Source organism: Humulus lupulus, chromosome X (assembly GCF_963169125.1).
Source record: "Humulus lupulus chromosome X, drHumLupu1.1, whole genome shotgun sequence".
NCBI lineage: Eukaryota > Viridiplantae > Streptophyta > Magnoliopsida > Rosales > Cannabaceae > Humulus > Humulus lupulus.
The window spans coordinates 22,351,382-22,368,403 of record NC_084802.1 but is presented as its reverse complement, the minus strand read 5'-3'; the positions used below and the strand labels follow the sequence as shown (position 1 = coordinate 22,368,403).

The 17,022-nt window shown below is 42.0% G+C and overlaps 1 protein-coding gene across 1 annotated transcript; it reads left to right on the top strand.

Annotated features, from left to right (window-relative positions):
• Positions 1-2,515: 2,515 nt before the first annotated feature.
• Positions 2,516-3,307, top strand: LOC133805614 (uncharacterized). The gene is made up of 2 exons (XM_062243790.1): positions 2,516-2,746; positions 2,855-3,307. Exons 1-2 carry the CDS (start codon positions 2,516-2,518, stop codon positions 3,305-3,307), a joined length of 684 nt encoding a protein of 227 aa, XP_062099774.1.
• The last annotated feature ends 13,715 nt before the right edge of the window (positions 3,308-17,022 follow it).

The following is a 17,022-nucleotide window of genomic DNA, read 5'->3' as shown; positions in this document are numbered from 1 at the left end:
CAATATTCAGAAATCTGGCACAAGCGATATATCGCTTGTCTTGGGCGATATATCGCCAGTTGAGGAATATGGATTTTGGACCGAGTCAGAATCGACAACAGATATTACACGTTTTCATCGAGAATATTCAGCATGCAATATATCGCAACATGGGAAGCGATATATCGGCACGAGGGCATTTTTGGAATTTTCATGGAATTTCGTAGTTTTATTTTTGTGGAAATAAAAGAAGATTGAATATAGAGAAAGAGGTGTTCTGGACGGCGGAGAAGAGGAACAGAGAAGAATTCATTAGTTTTATTTTCATCTTTTTATGCTTTTGAATTTAGATTATGCAATGATTTTTAATATTATGAACTAAATTCTTATTTAGAGTACTTTAATGTAGTCGCTGGATATTCTTTCCATCTTTAATGAAATTTATATGATTCTTTGAATTTACATTTATCTATTGTTCTTATGTTTAATGCTTGTAATTGATTGGCCATCTTTTGCATGATTATTGGTTTTAATTCAATATCTGAAAGTGAGAATTGGAATAACTTTAGGCAATAGACATAGATTTCAATTTAGAACGAAAGTATCAAACTGGTTTGTGTAGCAATTAGGATTTTGTTCTTAATGCGGTTTATGTGTAGAATTTATCACATACATGTAGAGAATTCACAAGTAAACTAAATATTTTATATCTTGAGAAAGAATAGAATTGTCAATAGTAAACCTTCTATAATCATAGGTATAAGAATCATATTAGCGGTATTATTGTTTGAATAGAATTGAAGGTTGATGAAATTAAAATGCTCTAATATTTCTTTTATATTAAATTTCATTAATTAAACTTTGCTCTTCTAGTTTATTGTCAGTTGTTAATTTGTCACTAAACTTTCATTAGTAAAATAGAAATCAAAGTTTACTTTTGGTAATTAGTAGATCAATTCTCTGACGGAACGATACTGTACTTCCACTATTATTACTTGTTTGTTTGATTGCGTATATTTGCGCAATAGAAATTTCGCAACAATTTTTTGGCACCGTTGCCAGGGAATTGACATTCTATTAATATCAAAATAGTTAATTTTTATTCTAATTTGGTTGTTTTTATTTCTTTGTACTAATTTAATTTGTCGCACTGTGTTATTATAGGTAAATATTTTGTATGCGACGTGAAGGGTCTACCAACCTTTTGCCTGTTAATCATGAAATTGAAAGATCTTGCAGACAGAACAGAAGGAATAAGAGGTTGGAAGCATCAATGGCTGCCAAGTAAAGAGACGGGGCTAACAACAATGATGGTGAAAATCACATCGCTCAAGATCAAAATGTGCGAGCATTAAGAGATTATGTGCTCCCTGCTGTCACAGGAGTGCACTCGTGCATTAGACCACCGGTTGTTACTGCCAATAACTTTGAGATTAAGCCGAGAATGATATGAATGGTCCAGACTTCTGTCCAATTTGGGGGTCTCCCCAATGAGGATCCTAACTTGCACATAGTGAACTTCCTTGAGCTATGTGCAATGTTCAAGTTTAATGGGGTGAGCGATGATGCAATAAGATTGAGACTGTTCCCTTTCTCACTTAAGGACAGGGAAAAAAGTTGGCTTATTTCTCTATAGGCCAACTCAATTAATACATGGGAGGAACTAGCTCAGAAGTTTCTCTCCAAGTTCTTTCCTCCTGCAAAAGCTGCCAAGTTGAGGGGGGAAATCAATAACTTCTATCAAAATGAGGGAGAGTCATTGTATGATGCTTGGAAAAGATTCAAAGACCTGCTCAGGAAATGCCCTCATCACGGTATTGAGAAGTGGATGTTAGTCCACAATTTTTATAATGGGCTGTGCGGTACTACTCGCACTATCATAGATGCGGCAACAAGTGGTGCTTTCATGAGTAAAGGGGCTGATGAGGCCTATGAATTGTTAAAGGAGATGGGTATGAAAAATTATCAGTGGCCTATTGAACGAGACACCTCACTGAGAAAAGTACCTGGGGTACATGAATTAGATGCTATTACTGCTTTAACGGCTCAAGTTGCTTCATTGATAAAGCAGTTGCAACAAAACAAGATCTCAGCTCAAGCCCAAGCTATACAAATGCAATCAGGGTGTGAATTGTGTGGAGGGCCTCATTTGTATGAACAGTGTACAGTTGCCACCTCGTATGGTAATATGCCAATTGATCAAGCCCAAGTACAGGCATTTGATAATTTTCAGAGGCCGTATAACAACCCATTCTCCAACACTTACAATCCTGGGTGGAGAAATCATCCAAATTTCTCATGGAGAAACAATTAGGGCCAACAATCACAATTTCAAGGCCAATACCAGCAGAATATGTCACAACAACCTATGAATCAAGCTTCATCTTCACAGCAGCCAAGGCCGCAGGATTAACCAGAAAAGCCCAATGAATTGCAAGCAGCTTTGTTGAATCTCACTAATACTGAGACTCAATTCATGACTGAGACTAGATCCTCTATTTGAAACCTTGAGACACAAGTGGGTCAGTTGGCCAACATGCTTAATAACAAACCTCAAGGGAATTTTCCTAGAAATACTGTGGTAAATCTTAAGGAGAACTGTCAGGCAATTACGTTGAGGAGTGGTAAGCAAGTGGAGCAGCCCAGTGTACAACAATCAGTAGTACAGAATGAAGAGTTGGGTGAGAAATCCGATACAATTGAGAAATGGGTTACTGAAGACCACCACAGTTCAGAAAAGAGTCCTCCAGTTGTTGTTGATCAACCAGTTCGTGTTCCATATCCTCAGAGGCTTAGAAAAACTAAACTCGATAAACATTTTTCTAAGTTTTTAGAGGTATTCAAAAAGTTGCACATCAATATCCCTTTTTCTAAGGCTTTAGAGCAGATGCCCAGTTATGTGAAGTTCATGAAAGAGATTCTGTCCAAGAAGAGGAAGACGGAGGACTATGAGACGGTGGTGCTCACCGAAGAATGCAGTGCAACATTGCAGAGGAAGTTGCCCCAAAAGTTGAGAGATTCGGGGAGCTTTACTATACCTTGCACAATAGGGAAATTTGAGTGTAAGCATGCCTTGTGTGATTTGGGGGAGAGTATAAATATGATGCCTTTATCTGTGTTCAGAAGACTTGGTTTGGGGGAGGCTAGTCCTACTACAGTCACATTACAACTAGCAGATCGTTCAGTTAAACATCCCAGAGGAATCATAGAGGATGTCCTTGTTAAAGTGAACAAATTCATTTTTCCGGCAGATTTCATCGTATTAGATATGGAAGAAGAAAAAAATGTCCCAATTATTATGGGAAGGCCATTTTTAGCTACTAGGTAGGCTCTGATTGATGTTAAAAAAGGTGAAACGATGCTCCGAGTTCAGGGTGAAGAAGTGGTATTTAACGAGTTTAATGCTTTAAAGTTTGCTAATGTAAATGATAGTTGTTTCAGAGTTGACATGGTAGAGAAAGCAGTGGCAGCAATTAACATCACCGAGGATTATCTTCATAAAAGTTTTACGACCAATGATGTAGATGCTGAGTTAGACAGAGAGGTCCAAGAGTGTGTACAGTGGATGAATTCTAAAGGGCCAATTTACAATCGAAAATATGAAGAAATGGTTCAGGGACCTGAAAGACCACTACCATCAGTTCAGGAACCTCTAGAGTTGGAATTGAAATCATTGCCAGCACATCTTCAATATGCATTTTTGGGTGAGAAGGAGACTTTACCAGTCATTGTGTCTTCTTCTCTTTCTACTGAGGAGATGGAAACATTGTTAAGGGTTTTGAGAACCCATAAGTTGGCAATTGGATAGACGTTGGCAGATATTCAAGGAATAAGTCCATCAATAGTTATACACAAGATCTTGATGGAAGATGATAGTAAGCCCTCCATTGAAGCACAACGTTGACTAAATCCAGCAACGAAAGAGGTAGTAAGAAAGGAGATCTTGAAGTGGTTAGATGGTGGGTGATCTATCCCATTTCAGATAGTAGTTGGGTAAGTCCAGTTTAGGTAGTCCCTAAGAAAGGATGGATTACAGCGATAAAGAATGATAATAATGAGCTTATACCAACACGTACCATAATTGGTTGGAGGATTTGTATTGACCATCGTAAATTGAACAAAGCAACAAGAAAATATCACTTCCCACTGCCTTTCATTGATCAGATGTTAGACAGGTTGGCTGGACACCAATATTACTGTTTTCTAGATGGCTATTCAGGGTACCATCAAATATCCATTGCTCCTGAGGATCAAGAGAAGACAACTTTCACTTGTCCATATGGTACATTTGCATTCCGTCGTATGCCTTTTGGTCTGTGTAATGCTCCAGCAACTTTTCAAAGGTGTATGATGGCTATTTTCTCTGAAATGGTGGAATGAAGCATTGAGCTTTTTATGGATGATTTTTCTGTTATGGGGTCTTCTTTTGATGATTGTTTACTAAATTTGGAGGCTGTGCTCTCATGGATTCCACCACTTAGGATCCCATCGATCACGTTAATGAACCTCAGGTGGAGGTTGGAGATCAACCTGATGCAGAAGATCCACAAGATGCTCACTAGGAGGAGATGGCGCAATTTTTGGAGAGGTAGGAGGCCTTTGCTGTAGAAATTTCCTTCCAGAGGGCGACTATGGAACAACAATGGCGGGAGATAGATGTGAAGGTCTAGAGGATGATCCAGAGGGAGAAAGATACTGATCGGAGGCACCAGGAGGCGGCTACCCAGTTAGCCCGTGCTAATGCTGAAGCTTATGCTCAGGCGATGAGGGGGCTCAGGCCAAAGCAGTAGGGATGCGAGACAGAAGTAATAGGGAGTCCCAGGGGAGGAGTCAAACCCGACGCTCTTAGATCCACTTTCCCAGAGACAATATGAAGAGGCGCACTCCAAGACTACCTCCTCCATGACTAAGAAGAATAACACTTCATCTCGGAGTAAGAGTGTTACCAACCTGAAGGCCCCCTCCCAGGCGGACAAAAGAAACAAAACAAGAGAGAAAGGTCAGACATTTGAGAGGCGTGACAGGAATGGAAATGGTCGCTCAAAGTCTCATAGTTATGTAGGAGGAGAGGCTCTGGGGCAGGATAGCACTGGCAAGAGCAAGGCGGACCTACCACCCCTACACCCTTAATCTCACAAGGGAAAGGAACTGATGAACAACACCAATACAGTGTCTGATAGGCTCGGGAAAGATGCACAACCTCAGGATCTGAGGGAGGTCATCAACAGGAGAACTAGCGCTCAAGAGGGGGTACTAGAGACGTCTACCCCACCTGGAGCAGCGATCCCACCAACAGTGCAGGCTCAAATAGATGCACTCACCACGGCTGTTCAAGGCCTGACAAAGAAACCTTCAGATATCAAGCTGACTCATAGAAGTGGGAGTCCCTTCAATGCCAAGATCCAAGCTGCTCAACCACCACCAAAGTAAAAGGCCTCAAAAATTCGAATGTACACTGGGAAGGAGGACCTAGTGCGGCACATTGGAAAGTTTGAGGATCAGATGGAGTTACTCGGTGTGGAGCATGATTATAGGTGCAAGGTATTCCCCACCACTCTCTCTGACTCAGATCAGGAATGGTATTGGAAATTCAAACCTGGATTCGTCACTTCCTGGGAACAGTTCAGGAAGGAATTTTGCAAGGTCTTTAATGCTGGACAGAGTCAACTAGTTTTTGCCAATCAGCTAGTTGACATTAAGCAAGGGAAGGATGAATCCTTGAAGGACTACATCCAAAGATTCATGAGAGAAGCAAACCAAGCATCCATAGTAGGAGATGAAGGGAAGTTCGTTGCCATCTCGACAGGAATAATTTATCGTAGACCCTTGTGGGATAGCATACACAAGAACCCCATCAACACCTTGCATGTCTTTAGTGTCGGACAGATTCAACCAGTTTTTGCCAATCAGCTAGCTGACATTAAGCAAGGGAAGGATGAATCCCTGAAGGACTACATCCAAAGATTCATGAGAGAAGCAAACTGAGCATCCACAATAGGAGATGAAGGGAAGTTTGTTGCCATCTCGACAGGAATAATTTATCGTAGTCCCTTCTGGGATAGCATACACAGGAACCCCATCAGCACCTTGTAGGAGTTCTTGGACTGAGCAGACAAATACATGAAGCTTGATGACGCTATCATGAAGGAAGAAAAAGGCATAAACCATCCAGCCACTATCAAGGTAGGAAAGAATGACGCAAACCTTCATGGCAACAATGGGGGAAACGTTAAGAAGAGGAGTACCCCATGGGCCGATCAGAGTGGAGAAAAGAAGGCTAAGTCAGCACCAATCGACAAATAGCCTAAGCATCAACCCTGCCAGCCCAGGAAAACTCTCGAGGTACTGAGTCAAGACCGAAACCCCAAATAGGAATTCAGAGTTTCGAAGGCAAATGAGTTCACCACTGGAGCTAGCGGCTGTGGACTTCACATTGGACACCATATGTGGGGGACCCCACATAGCAGGCAACAGTAACAACACTCATGAATGATATGAACGGACCCTAAGACATGAGGTAGGGGAGTCTTCCCAGTGCATAGTAGTCGAGGAACGGTCTCCAAAAAATCCAAAGTATGAAAGTGAAACTCTTACTTTTACAGAGGATGACGCCATGCACGTGAGGTACCCCCACAATGACCCTCTAGTCCTTACCATTCAAATCGCCACTGCCCAAGTGAAGAGATGCTTCGTGGATATGAGAAGCTCAGTAGATATCATCTACAAATCATCCCTCGAGAAGATGAAGCTCACGGTCAAGGAGCTGACACATTATTCCCTAGTGATATATAGGTTCACAGGGGAATACCTAGCACCAGCAGGAACTATCAAACTACTGGTAACTGTGGGACTGTGATGACAAAGTTCCTGGTGGTAGATTGCACATCGGATTACAATGTAGTGCTCGGGAGACTCATCCTGATGGCATTACATGCAACAGTTTCCATCTGGCATCTGTCTTCGAAGTTCCCCACAAGCGTGGGGCAAGGATGCGTACAGGGTAACCAAAGGGAAGCACGGGAATGCTATAACACGTTAGTGGTCAAAGACAAGAAAGGACCATGTGTAAACAACATGGTGGTGACCTATTGTGAATGGAACGAAGGAATTGATGAGGTTGTCAACATGGAAGTTGACATCGAAGGAAACACTCTACTGGAGCCGAGGGCTCCTTTTAACAAATATTTGTTATTATAACAAATTTCCCAAAGCGAGGGAAACGACATCTATCCTCGCTTTGGGGATGACGTCATGGGGGTTGGACCAGTTGAAGATCTTGATGAAGTCCTACAAGATGAGGAGGACATGTCTAGAGTAATCAAAGTCGGGAATGAACTAAAGGTGGAAATTAAGGCACGGTTGGTAGAATTTTTAAAGAAGAACCAGGACGTATTTTCCTGGTCACATAAGGACATGGTTGGAATTTCTCCATCCATGATAAGCCATGTCCTCAATGTGGACAAAAACTACCCACTGGTACAACAAAAATGGAGACTGCTTGACAAAGACTGATCTCAAACCTTGAAGGAGGAGGTCAAGCGGCTCAAGGAAAATGGTTTTATAAGGGAGGCCTACTACCCAGACTGGGTATCGAACCCTGTCCTGGTCCTAAAACCAAACAGGAAGTGGAGGACATCCGTGGAATTCACAGATCTGAACAAGGCCTACCCCAAAGATTGCTCCCCACTACCCATAATAGACCAATTGGTTGATGCAACTGCAAGTCATGAAATACTCTCATTCATGGATGCATATTCTGGGGATAATCAGATAAGTATGCACCCTACCGACGAGGAACATACCAGCTTCCCGACAGATAAAGGGTTGTACTATTATAAGGTAATGCCATTCAACTTGAAGAACGCAGGAGCCACCTACCAGTGTTTAGTGAATGGCATGTTCTGAGACTTGATCGAAAAAAATATGGAGGTATATGTCGATGACATGTTGGTTAAGTCCAAAGAAGCTGGAGGGCATGTTTAGGACTTGAAGTAATGCTTTGCAATACTTAGAAAGAATCACATGAAGTTAAATCCTCTCAAGTGCTCGCTTGGAGTTGGTTCTGGTAAGTTTCTCAGATACATAGTCAATTCATGTGGAATTGAGGCTAACCGTGAGAAGATCAAATCATTGTTTAACAATAAGTCACCTACCACAATAAAAGATGTGAACAGCTTAATAAGGAGAGTAGCTACCCTTAGTAGGTTCATATTGAAGTCTACATACAAGTGTGTCCCCTTCTTTAACTTATAAAGGGGCAACAAGAAGATCCAATGGACCGAGTAATCCGAGAAAACCTTCCAAGCCTTGAAGGAGCATCTTGCTCGACCTTCTGTCATAAAAAAGCCAATAGATGGTGAAGTTCTATTCATCTATTTGGCAATCACCGAGCATGCCATCAGCGCTGCTTTGGTGAAAGAAGAGAACATGGTACATCACCCTGTATACTATATTAGTAAAAGGCTAGCAGCTGCGGAGTCTAGATATCCTCCTCTTGAAAAGCTAGCCTACTATTTAATAATATCCTCTCAGAAGCTGCGTCCATACTTCCAAACTCACTTGATCCAAGTCTTAACCGATCAACCACTACGACAAGTTCTTAAAAAACCAGAGGCCTCGGGATGCTTACTCAAATGGGTGGTGGAGTTAGGACAATTTGATATCACGTATCATCCGAGGATAACGATAAAAGGACAAGCATTGGCAGACTTCATAGTTGAGGGCACCAACCTTGAAGACCCTTCCTACCAATCAGAGAATGGAGATACCAAGAAGGAAGGAGAAGCTTCCGTATGGAAGCTATATGTTGATGGAGCATCCAATGCACACAACTCAGGCACAGGAATCATACTGATCACTCTGGAGAATCATCGAATCCATTGCGCTCATAGATTTGGATTCAACGCTTCAAACAATGAGACTGAGTACGAGGCATTGATAGCAGGATTACGCTTATCTCGGGATGTACATGCATAGTCCCTGGAGATATTCATCGATTCCCAACTAGTAGTGCACCAGGTACTAGGGGAGTATCAAGACAAGGGCTTAGGATGGTGCAGTACCTGAACAAGGTGAAGGAATTCTTGAGACAGTTCAAGAGATACTCGATTACACAAGTCCTAAGGGAGTAGAATGCCAATGCTGATGCCTTAGCCAAGCTTGCCAGTGCTAAAGACGCAGACACCCTGAATGTTGTTCCCGTCAAATACTTGGTAGAAAGAAGCATAACCAAGTAGGAGGCACTACCTGTTGAGTTAGGAGATACATGGATGGCCCCTATTATTAACTATCTCAACCACGGAGTAGTACCCAGTGATCAGAACAAATCAAGGAAGTTAGTGAGATAAGCTGCATGATATATGATAGCTGAAGGGATCCTGTACCAACGAGGGTACTCCCTACCACTGCTAAGGTGCGTTACACCAGACCAGTCAAAGTTGTTAATGATCAAGGTACACAAGGAGTTTTGTTGAGATCACGTTGGGGAGCAGAGCCAATCAAAGAAAATCCTAAGAAAAGGATACTTTTGGCCGACGATGAATAAAGACTAGAAGGAGTATGTCAGAAGATGCGACAAGTGTCAGATGTTCTCCAAGATACCCCGGGCGACACCTAATGAATTAACACAAATGGAAAGCCCTTGGCCCTTCACTGTATAGGGAATCGACCTGATCGGGAAGCTACCCACCAGAAGAGGAGGAGTCCAATTTGTTGTTGTAGTCGTAGACTACTTCACCAAATGGACTGAAGCAGAACCGCTCACCACCATCTCCTCAAAGAAAGTCTTAGACTTTGTGGTGAAGAATATCATATGTCAGTTCGGTCTGTCGAAGAAGATAGTCTCAGAAAATGGGACTCAATTCGACAGTGATATGTTCACCGACTTTTGTACGAGGCATGGAATCACAAAGAGGTTTTCCACGCAGCACACCCCAAGCTAATAGTCAAGTAGAGGTAGTGAACAAGACTATCAAAGGCACTCTGAAGAAACGCCTTGAACAAGCCAAATGATCTTGGCCAGAATTACTTTTGGAGGTCCTATGGTCACATTGAACAACGACTCAAACAACAATAGGCCATACGCTATTCTCTTTGGCGTTTAGGTATGCAGCCATGTTGCTAGTTGAACTCACTCCTCCATCGAATAGATGAGACGACATACGATCAAGGGAGGAACCATCAACTAATAGAAGAGTCGCTAGATTTAATCAAAGAAAGATGAGAAAAGGAAAGTCTTAGAGTAGCAGCACAGCAGCAAAAAATGGCAAGATACTTCAACTCCAGGGTGAAAGATCGAAAATTCCAAGTTGGAGACTTAGTACACAAGAGGGTGTTCCTAAACACTAAGGACACTGCAGCAGGGGTACTAAGACCTAATTAGGAAGGGCCCTACCTTGCGGAGGAGGTGATCTCACCAGGTACATAAAAGATAGATCGACTGAATGGAGAACTAATAAAAAACTATTGGAATGACGAACACCTCCGCCGGTACTATCAGTGAAGTTGTTCAGCGGCGACACAAATTTTAATTTGAAAATGTATTATTTTTTAATTGTCTATGTAACATCCATTGTGCTTCAATGAATGAATGAATTTAATTTCGTAAGTTTAACTTAATTCTTTAAATTTCTTTCAACGAGGGACCGTCCACTTTAGACTTGTCAACCCCACCGGATCATGTTTGATTTTGGTCCTTGAGGGACATATTAACCCATAAGATCCAAACAAGAGACTGGTCCGAGGACCTGTCGTCATTATGGATCATGTTTGATCTTGATTCTTGAGGACCCTATCGACCCATACGATCCAGAAAAGAGACTGGTCCTAGGACCTTGTCGCCAAAGTATTTGATCATGTTCGATCCTTGTTCTTGAGGAACCTATCGACCCACACAATAAAAAAGAGAGACTGGTCCAAGGACCTTGTTGCCAAATTATTTGATCATGTTCGATCCTGGTTCTTGAGGAACCTATTGACCCACACGATAAAAAAGAGAGACTAGTCCTAGGACCTTGTCGCCAAATTATTTGATTATGTTCGATCATGGTTCTTGAGGAACCTATCAATCCACACAATCAAAAAGAGAGACTGGTCTTATGACCTTGTCACCAAATTATTTGATCATGTTCGATCCTGGTTCTTGAGGAACCTATCAACCTATACGATCAGCAAAAAAGACTGGTTCGAGGACCAGTCGCTATCATCAGATTCGAATCTGGTCCTTGAAGGACTGATCAATAATTTGATCTAAGACTCCTTACAAGCTCGATTAGCCCATCAAGACCCGATTGGTCAAACTCAGACACTTATGTCTACAATCATTATAACGAGTGTAATGCCCTACTACCCAGGGACTATTACATTGTGTATTTTAAATAGTGCTAAACTCGCTAAACGAGTCATTTGGCCATAATCGTGTAACTAAACGTGATCAAAGGTTTACGGTTAAAATGTTGGTCAAAGATACAAACATTTCACCAAAACGTTTACTGAATACATGGGATCCCAAAATACATTTAAAAGGATAATTACAATAAAATAGTTACAATCTGCCAACCTAAGCGGCAAAATAAGGTTTAACCCTAGTCCCTCTTAAAACCCTCAGCCGTGTTGGTCGAGCAGCAACATATGTACACATCTTCACGTAAGCTCTTTAACTCAAGGATGGTCCAACTTTCTTTTCCCATTACATGCACCACATAGCACCCATGAGCCGAGGCTCAGCAAGAAAAATTAAACATGCTCATAAGCAGTTAATGACATATTACCAAATTATAATAAGCATGCCTAGCAGTAATAACCCTACTCATTCATGCATACCATCCATATAAATGACTACAGCGTCATATGGGACCAATTGCCCTAGATAGATGATCAATGAATCATATCGGGGCCCAATGCCCAAAATACATGATTATGGAATCATACTGGCTCAACGCCCTAGGATATGGGACTAATGAGTCACCCTGGGGCCCTTTGCCCTGTGCTCGGTATAACCAGCTTTGGAGCTGATCTAGCGTACTCAACACTAAGTTTTCTCTGACCAATAGGTCGATCAAGCATATAATGCGCTCTTGGTTAGGCTAAATCATATGGACCTGCGCTCAGCACGCTATCGCCATGCTTGACTAATAAGTCAATGCCTTACGACCAACACTCAATGTGTTAATGTCATCCTTGACTAATAAATCAATGCTTTATGACTAGCTCTCACCGTGATAATGCCATCCTTGACTAATAAGTCAATGCCTTACGAACAACACTCACCATGCTAATGCCATCCTTGAATAATAAGTCAATGCTTTACGACTAGCACTCACTGTGCTAATGCCAACTTTGACCAATAAGTCAATGCTAGGATATGGGACTAATAAGTCACCCCGGGTCCCTTAGCCCTATCCTCTGTATAAGCATACCCGACGCTTCTGGTTAGCTTGACTATAACGACCAACGCTCAACGCTCTATAGATGCCCTTGACTGATAAGTCAATGCTTTTTGACCAGTGCTCAACACTATTGTTGACCTTGACTAATAAGTCAATGCTTTTCTTAATTATATGATGCTAATGGCCATTCATCATATGCCAATTATCTAGATACAAAGCATACAATATGCTTAACCAATAATCATAAGCATAATCATGATCATGCACATACTCAGGCATTCATGTGCTATACATGTTCCTGTTCAACAATTCGGGCCAAGCCATAATCACATGTATCACATACCGGGTGCAGTTTTCTTACCTTTGGTCCAAGTACAGGTTACCAATGAACGACCTTTGAGCACGGTCCTGATTCGGAGCCCCTAGCAAAAACCTAGCCACAACCATAATATAGAATCCCGTCAATAACGAGTAAACAAAGGCTTCCGGACTGAAAAATAGCCTCTGGGACGTCGAATCCTACTAAACCGGGGTAGTAGGATCAGTCCTGAGCCCTTAGGCTTAAGTTCCCATCACTAAAAACCCATTTTGGCCGAAAATCCCCTTAAGCACCGTAGCCCCAAGCCCCTGAGTTGCAGCTTGCCTAAGACAAAGGCCACTGCCCCTTTCTGCCTGCGCCTCGTGTTGCGATGCACCTATCAGGCATTGTGGCCCTAAGTGCCCAACAACCAGGTCTCCTCCTTCATCAAGCCCGGGTTGCGGCGCCCAAGAACAGGGTTGCGGCCCGACCTTGAACTCAGCCATTTTTCCCATTTCAAAACCCTCCATAAACCTATCTGAACATATCTAAATCCCAAAAAAAAAGTTCCCAATCAACTCCATGGCCCAAAACCATCAAAATACAAGTTCCAAACAATTCAAAAACTCATCAAAACATAAAATCTAATCAAAACTTAAAGCTTGGATTACCTCCAATTAATTCGTTTCCCAGCTAAATCCTTCAGCTATCAAGCTTCTAATCTTCCCTAGAATCGTTATGACTCTAACATTTCTTGAATCCGAGTCCTAAAACTCGAGTTTCCTTCAAAAATGCTAACGAGCATCAAATGAACAAATGAGAGAGAGAGAGAATACTTAACATACTTTTCTTCCTGATAGGTTACTTCGAGCTTAAGTAACCTTAAATATAACCCAAGGCTTGGGGTCCTAAAAACACCCCTGAGGGTAAAATAGTCAAAATATCCAGATTTCCCTCCTGATCTCACTAACTCCAAATATATCACCAAATATTTATTCCCATTACCCAATAACTAATGTACTAAATACCCAATATATGCCTTAACTCACACTGAGTCAAGCATGGGTCCCGTTGTGATTTTCCCACTAGCTTGATCCCTAGGATCGTCTCGTGCCGAGTAACCCAAATATATCCACATAATGATGTGGTCCCACACATATATCACATATATGCCAAGTATACCCATAATGGGCCAAATTACAAAAAAATGCCCTTTTAATCAGAAATGGGCCCACATGCATATTTAATACACCTAAACATGCATATCAAGTCATATTATAATATAACTCACATAATCATATAATGACACACACATATATATATATATATCATATAATCACATAATTTCCATAATTTTCCATCTGGGCCCCCTAATCAAGGCCCTAAGCCTTATTAGGTAATTTGGGACGTTGCAACGAGTACACAAGAGATTACGTGAATCGTGATCAACACTTGCTACACAATCTACATATGTACATAGGTATCATTACTATTGAGTATGAAACCATCACCCGACAACCAATGAGGGACAAGCATTTGCTGCTTGCATCATTGGGTGAAAATGATAGTACTATGTGTCTAAACGCTCAAAGCAAGGCATGGTCAAGTAGCAAGTGACCAAGGATTTTAACCCATGATCACTTGGGAGGCATATAGTACATACCGATCGGGGTATACACAAGCAATGAGGAAGTGACCCTAAGTACTAAGCAAGCTCAAGTTTTTCTAGGACATTTTTTCAACATATGTTCCGAAAGTGCAAAAAACAAAAACAAAAAAGGCATTGGTAGGGAGATTCCTAGCCAAGTACATTATAGGGTGGTTGGATAGACCATCAAACCTATAGGGTTGTCGGCTTATCACCCATAGGGTGGTCGACCTGACTATTTTTGTTCGTGGTACTTGGTGAAGTATCATACTACTCACATTACCATGATTGTTAGAATGAAAAATGTAAAGGAGTAAGGTTAGTAGGGCACGTGAAATACATGCGTTCAGAGTATACTGATACCTAAACCAATGAGGGTTGTGAGTTGATATACTTAGTAAGCATTGGAAATAAAAAATTTCAATTAATACGCTGAGTACTCATAACAAAAAAGTATAAAGGCATAAAATGTCATATGTAAAAACTGTCAAGTACACAATGCCCCACCCATGGCATGAAAGGAAAGACAGAGTAAAAGACTAAAAGAAGATTAACTAGGGCGAGGAGTATTGTTTGAAAGACCACCCTGAGCCTTGGTAGCCTCATGAGCTAGACACTTCTTAAGCTCCTTTGCTCGCATCTTCTCGGGAAGGAAATCCAAGTTCAGATCTTTGTTGGACTTCCAAATAAAGTAGAAGCAAGAGAAAGCTATCTCTGAATACTCCTCTCAAGTCTTGTCCCAGGCAGCCTTGAACTCTTGCTCCTTATCAATAAGAGGATCCTTCCACAGTTGGTCCATGTCGAAAATCAGCTTCAGACTGTTTGAGCTAATAGGCAAGTTTCCCCTCCCTCCGGGTTACCCTGAGAGTCAACTAGGCCATTTCCTACTATTTGAGCTCCAGGGTACTGTGGAGAGTGCTGATCTCTTCATCTTTCAAAGAAATGTTCGCATCCCAAGAGCCAAGAATGCGCCTAAGGTCCAGCACCTTCTGGCGAACAACTTCAAGCTCAGAACGAAGGTTGGAAAGCGTAGAGGTATACTCTACATACCTTTCACGGATATGAGAGACCAAAATCAGCGCCTACAAAAAACATACAAGTGTTAGATAACGTCAACACATAAGCTAACTAGACAAAAAGAAAACAGTAGAAGACTTACACTTTGGATGTCAAGGAGTGACTTCGTGAGGATGATGCTAAAGTCCTCATTCTTAATCCCATTAAAGGTCATTTTCATCTGCTCCAAATGAGACGCCTGGTCTATGATGGCACCTAAATTCTGTAAGGCAGGTTGGTGTGGCTCAGATAAGAGAGCAGGCGCAGAGGAGGAGGCACCTGCATCTATGATACTGGGAGGAACCGATGTAGGCAAGGATGGCTCTACCTCTGTGACTAGACGCCAAAGGAGTTGGAGGAGGTAGCTCGAAAAAAGCCTTCGTTATCGACTCAGGCTCAACCCTGGTCTTCTTGGCTGCTCAGATGGAAGGGCTAGTCTCGGTTGGAGTTGACCTTTGATGGGTGTGAATAAAGCCAAACATATTTGAACCTGCAAAAGAAGATAAAATATTAGCGAGATATCAAATACAAAGAAAATATAAATTAAAGATGATAAAAGTGTCGAACATTTTGAATAAGATTCGGGTTTGAACGTGGCTTCATCAAAATCATCTAAAGCAAGCAGTGAGTGCGCAGATGCACCCACCTCATCATCCTCCTATCCAGCTAGCATGGGTGAAGAGGTACCTCCTCGATATGAATAGGTCTCGGGGGGTCTATGGCATTCACGGGCTCAGGACCATCTTCATCCGGAACATCAACGATAGTAGAAGGAAACAACCCGACCTTCCTAAGGTTCTCTGAAGTAATGAGGGTCTTGACATTCTTCTCCTCATGGGTCATGGAAATCAGTGCCTTAGCCCTAACAGTCACGGCCTTGGTCGTGAGTAGTCTATAAAAAGGCCCGACGTGCTTAAACTGGGAGTAGTTGGCCTCTGCATCCTTAGTGAAGAAATAATTGTCGGCATATCTAAATGCCTTGCTATTTCCAGAGATCTCTTCCAAGAAGGTGTCGGTACCCTTGCTCGAGTAATGGTGGAAGTACCCCGAGTTGCGCTGAGAAGGGTTCGTCTTCAGATCAAATTAGTAGTGGATCTCATGAGGTACTGGGGCAGCCCATTATCTATGATGATAGATAATGTAGAATGCAGATAACACCAAGATCGCGTTGGGAGCCAACTGAGAGGGACTAATACCAAAATAATCCGTCACGCTTTGGAAGTATGGATGAAGAGGAAATAGAGCACCAGACTTGATGGAAGAGCGTGTCCAGGCGCACATGCCCAAATGGGGTCCTCAGCTCTGTCATCTAGACCAGGGATAGTAATAGAAATGCCAGAAAGGTTGAAGGTTTTCCTTAAGTTCTTTACCTTCTCTTCAGTCATGTTAGAGGTAGCCCCATTGAACCAAACTACCTCGTAATCAGCTGGGCGAGGCTTCTCAACCAGTTTCCATATGATCTCACAGGCAAAGGTGGCCCCATAATTTGATGAATGGAAATCTTTTTGTCATCTCTTCTTCTGCTGTGTAGCTAGCGAGACTGTCTTGCTCTTGGGAGAAGGGCGAACCACCTTAGGCTAGAACCTATGAATAGAACGCTCCTGAGGGTGAGTAGTCTGGCGATGAGAGCCCTCGGTATGTTCTCCTTGAGAAGA

Coding starts and splice junctions, on each gene's coding strand:
- LOC133805614 (XM_062243790.1), top strand. CDS start 2,516: ATGCTTAATAACAAACCTCAAGGGAATTTTCCTAGAAATACTGTGGTA. Junction 2,747..2,854: donor CAGTTGTTGTTGATCAACCA/GTTCGTGTTCCA, acceptor CCTTTTTCTAAG/GCTTTAGAGCAGATGCCCAG.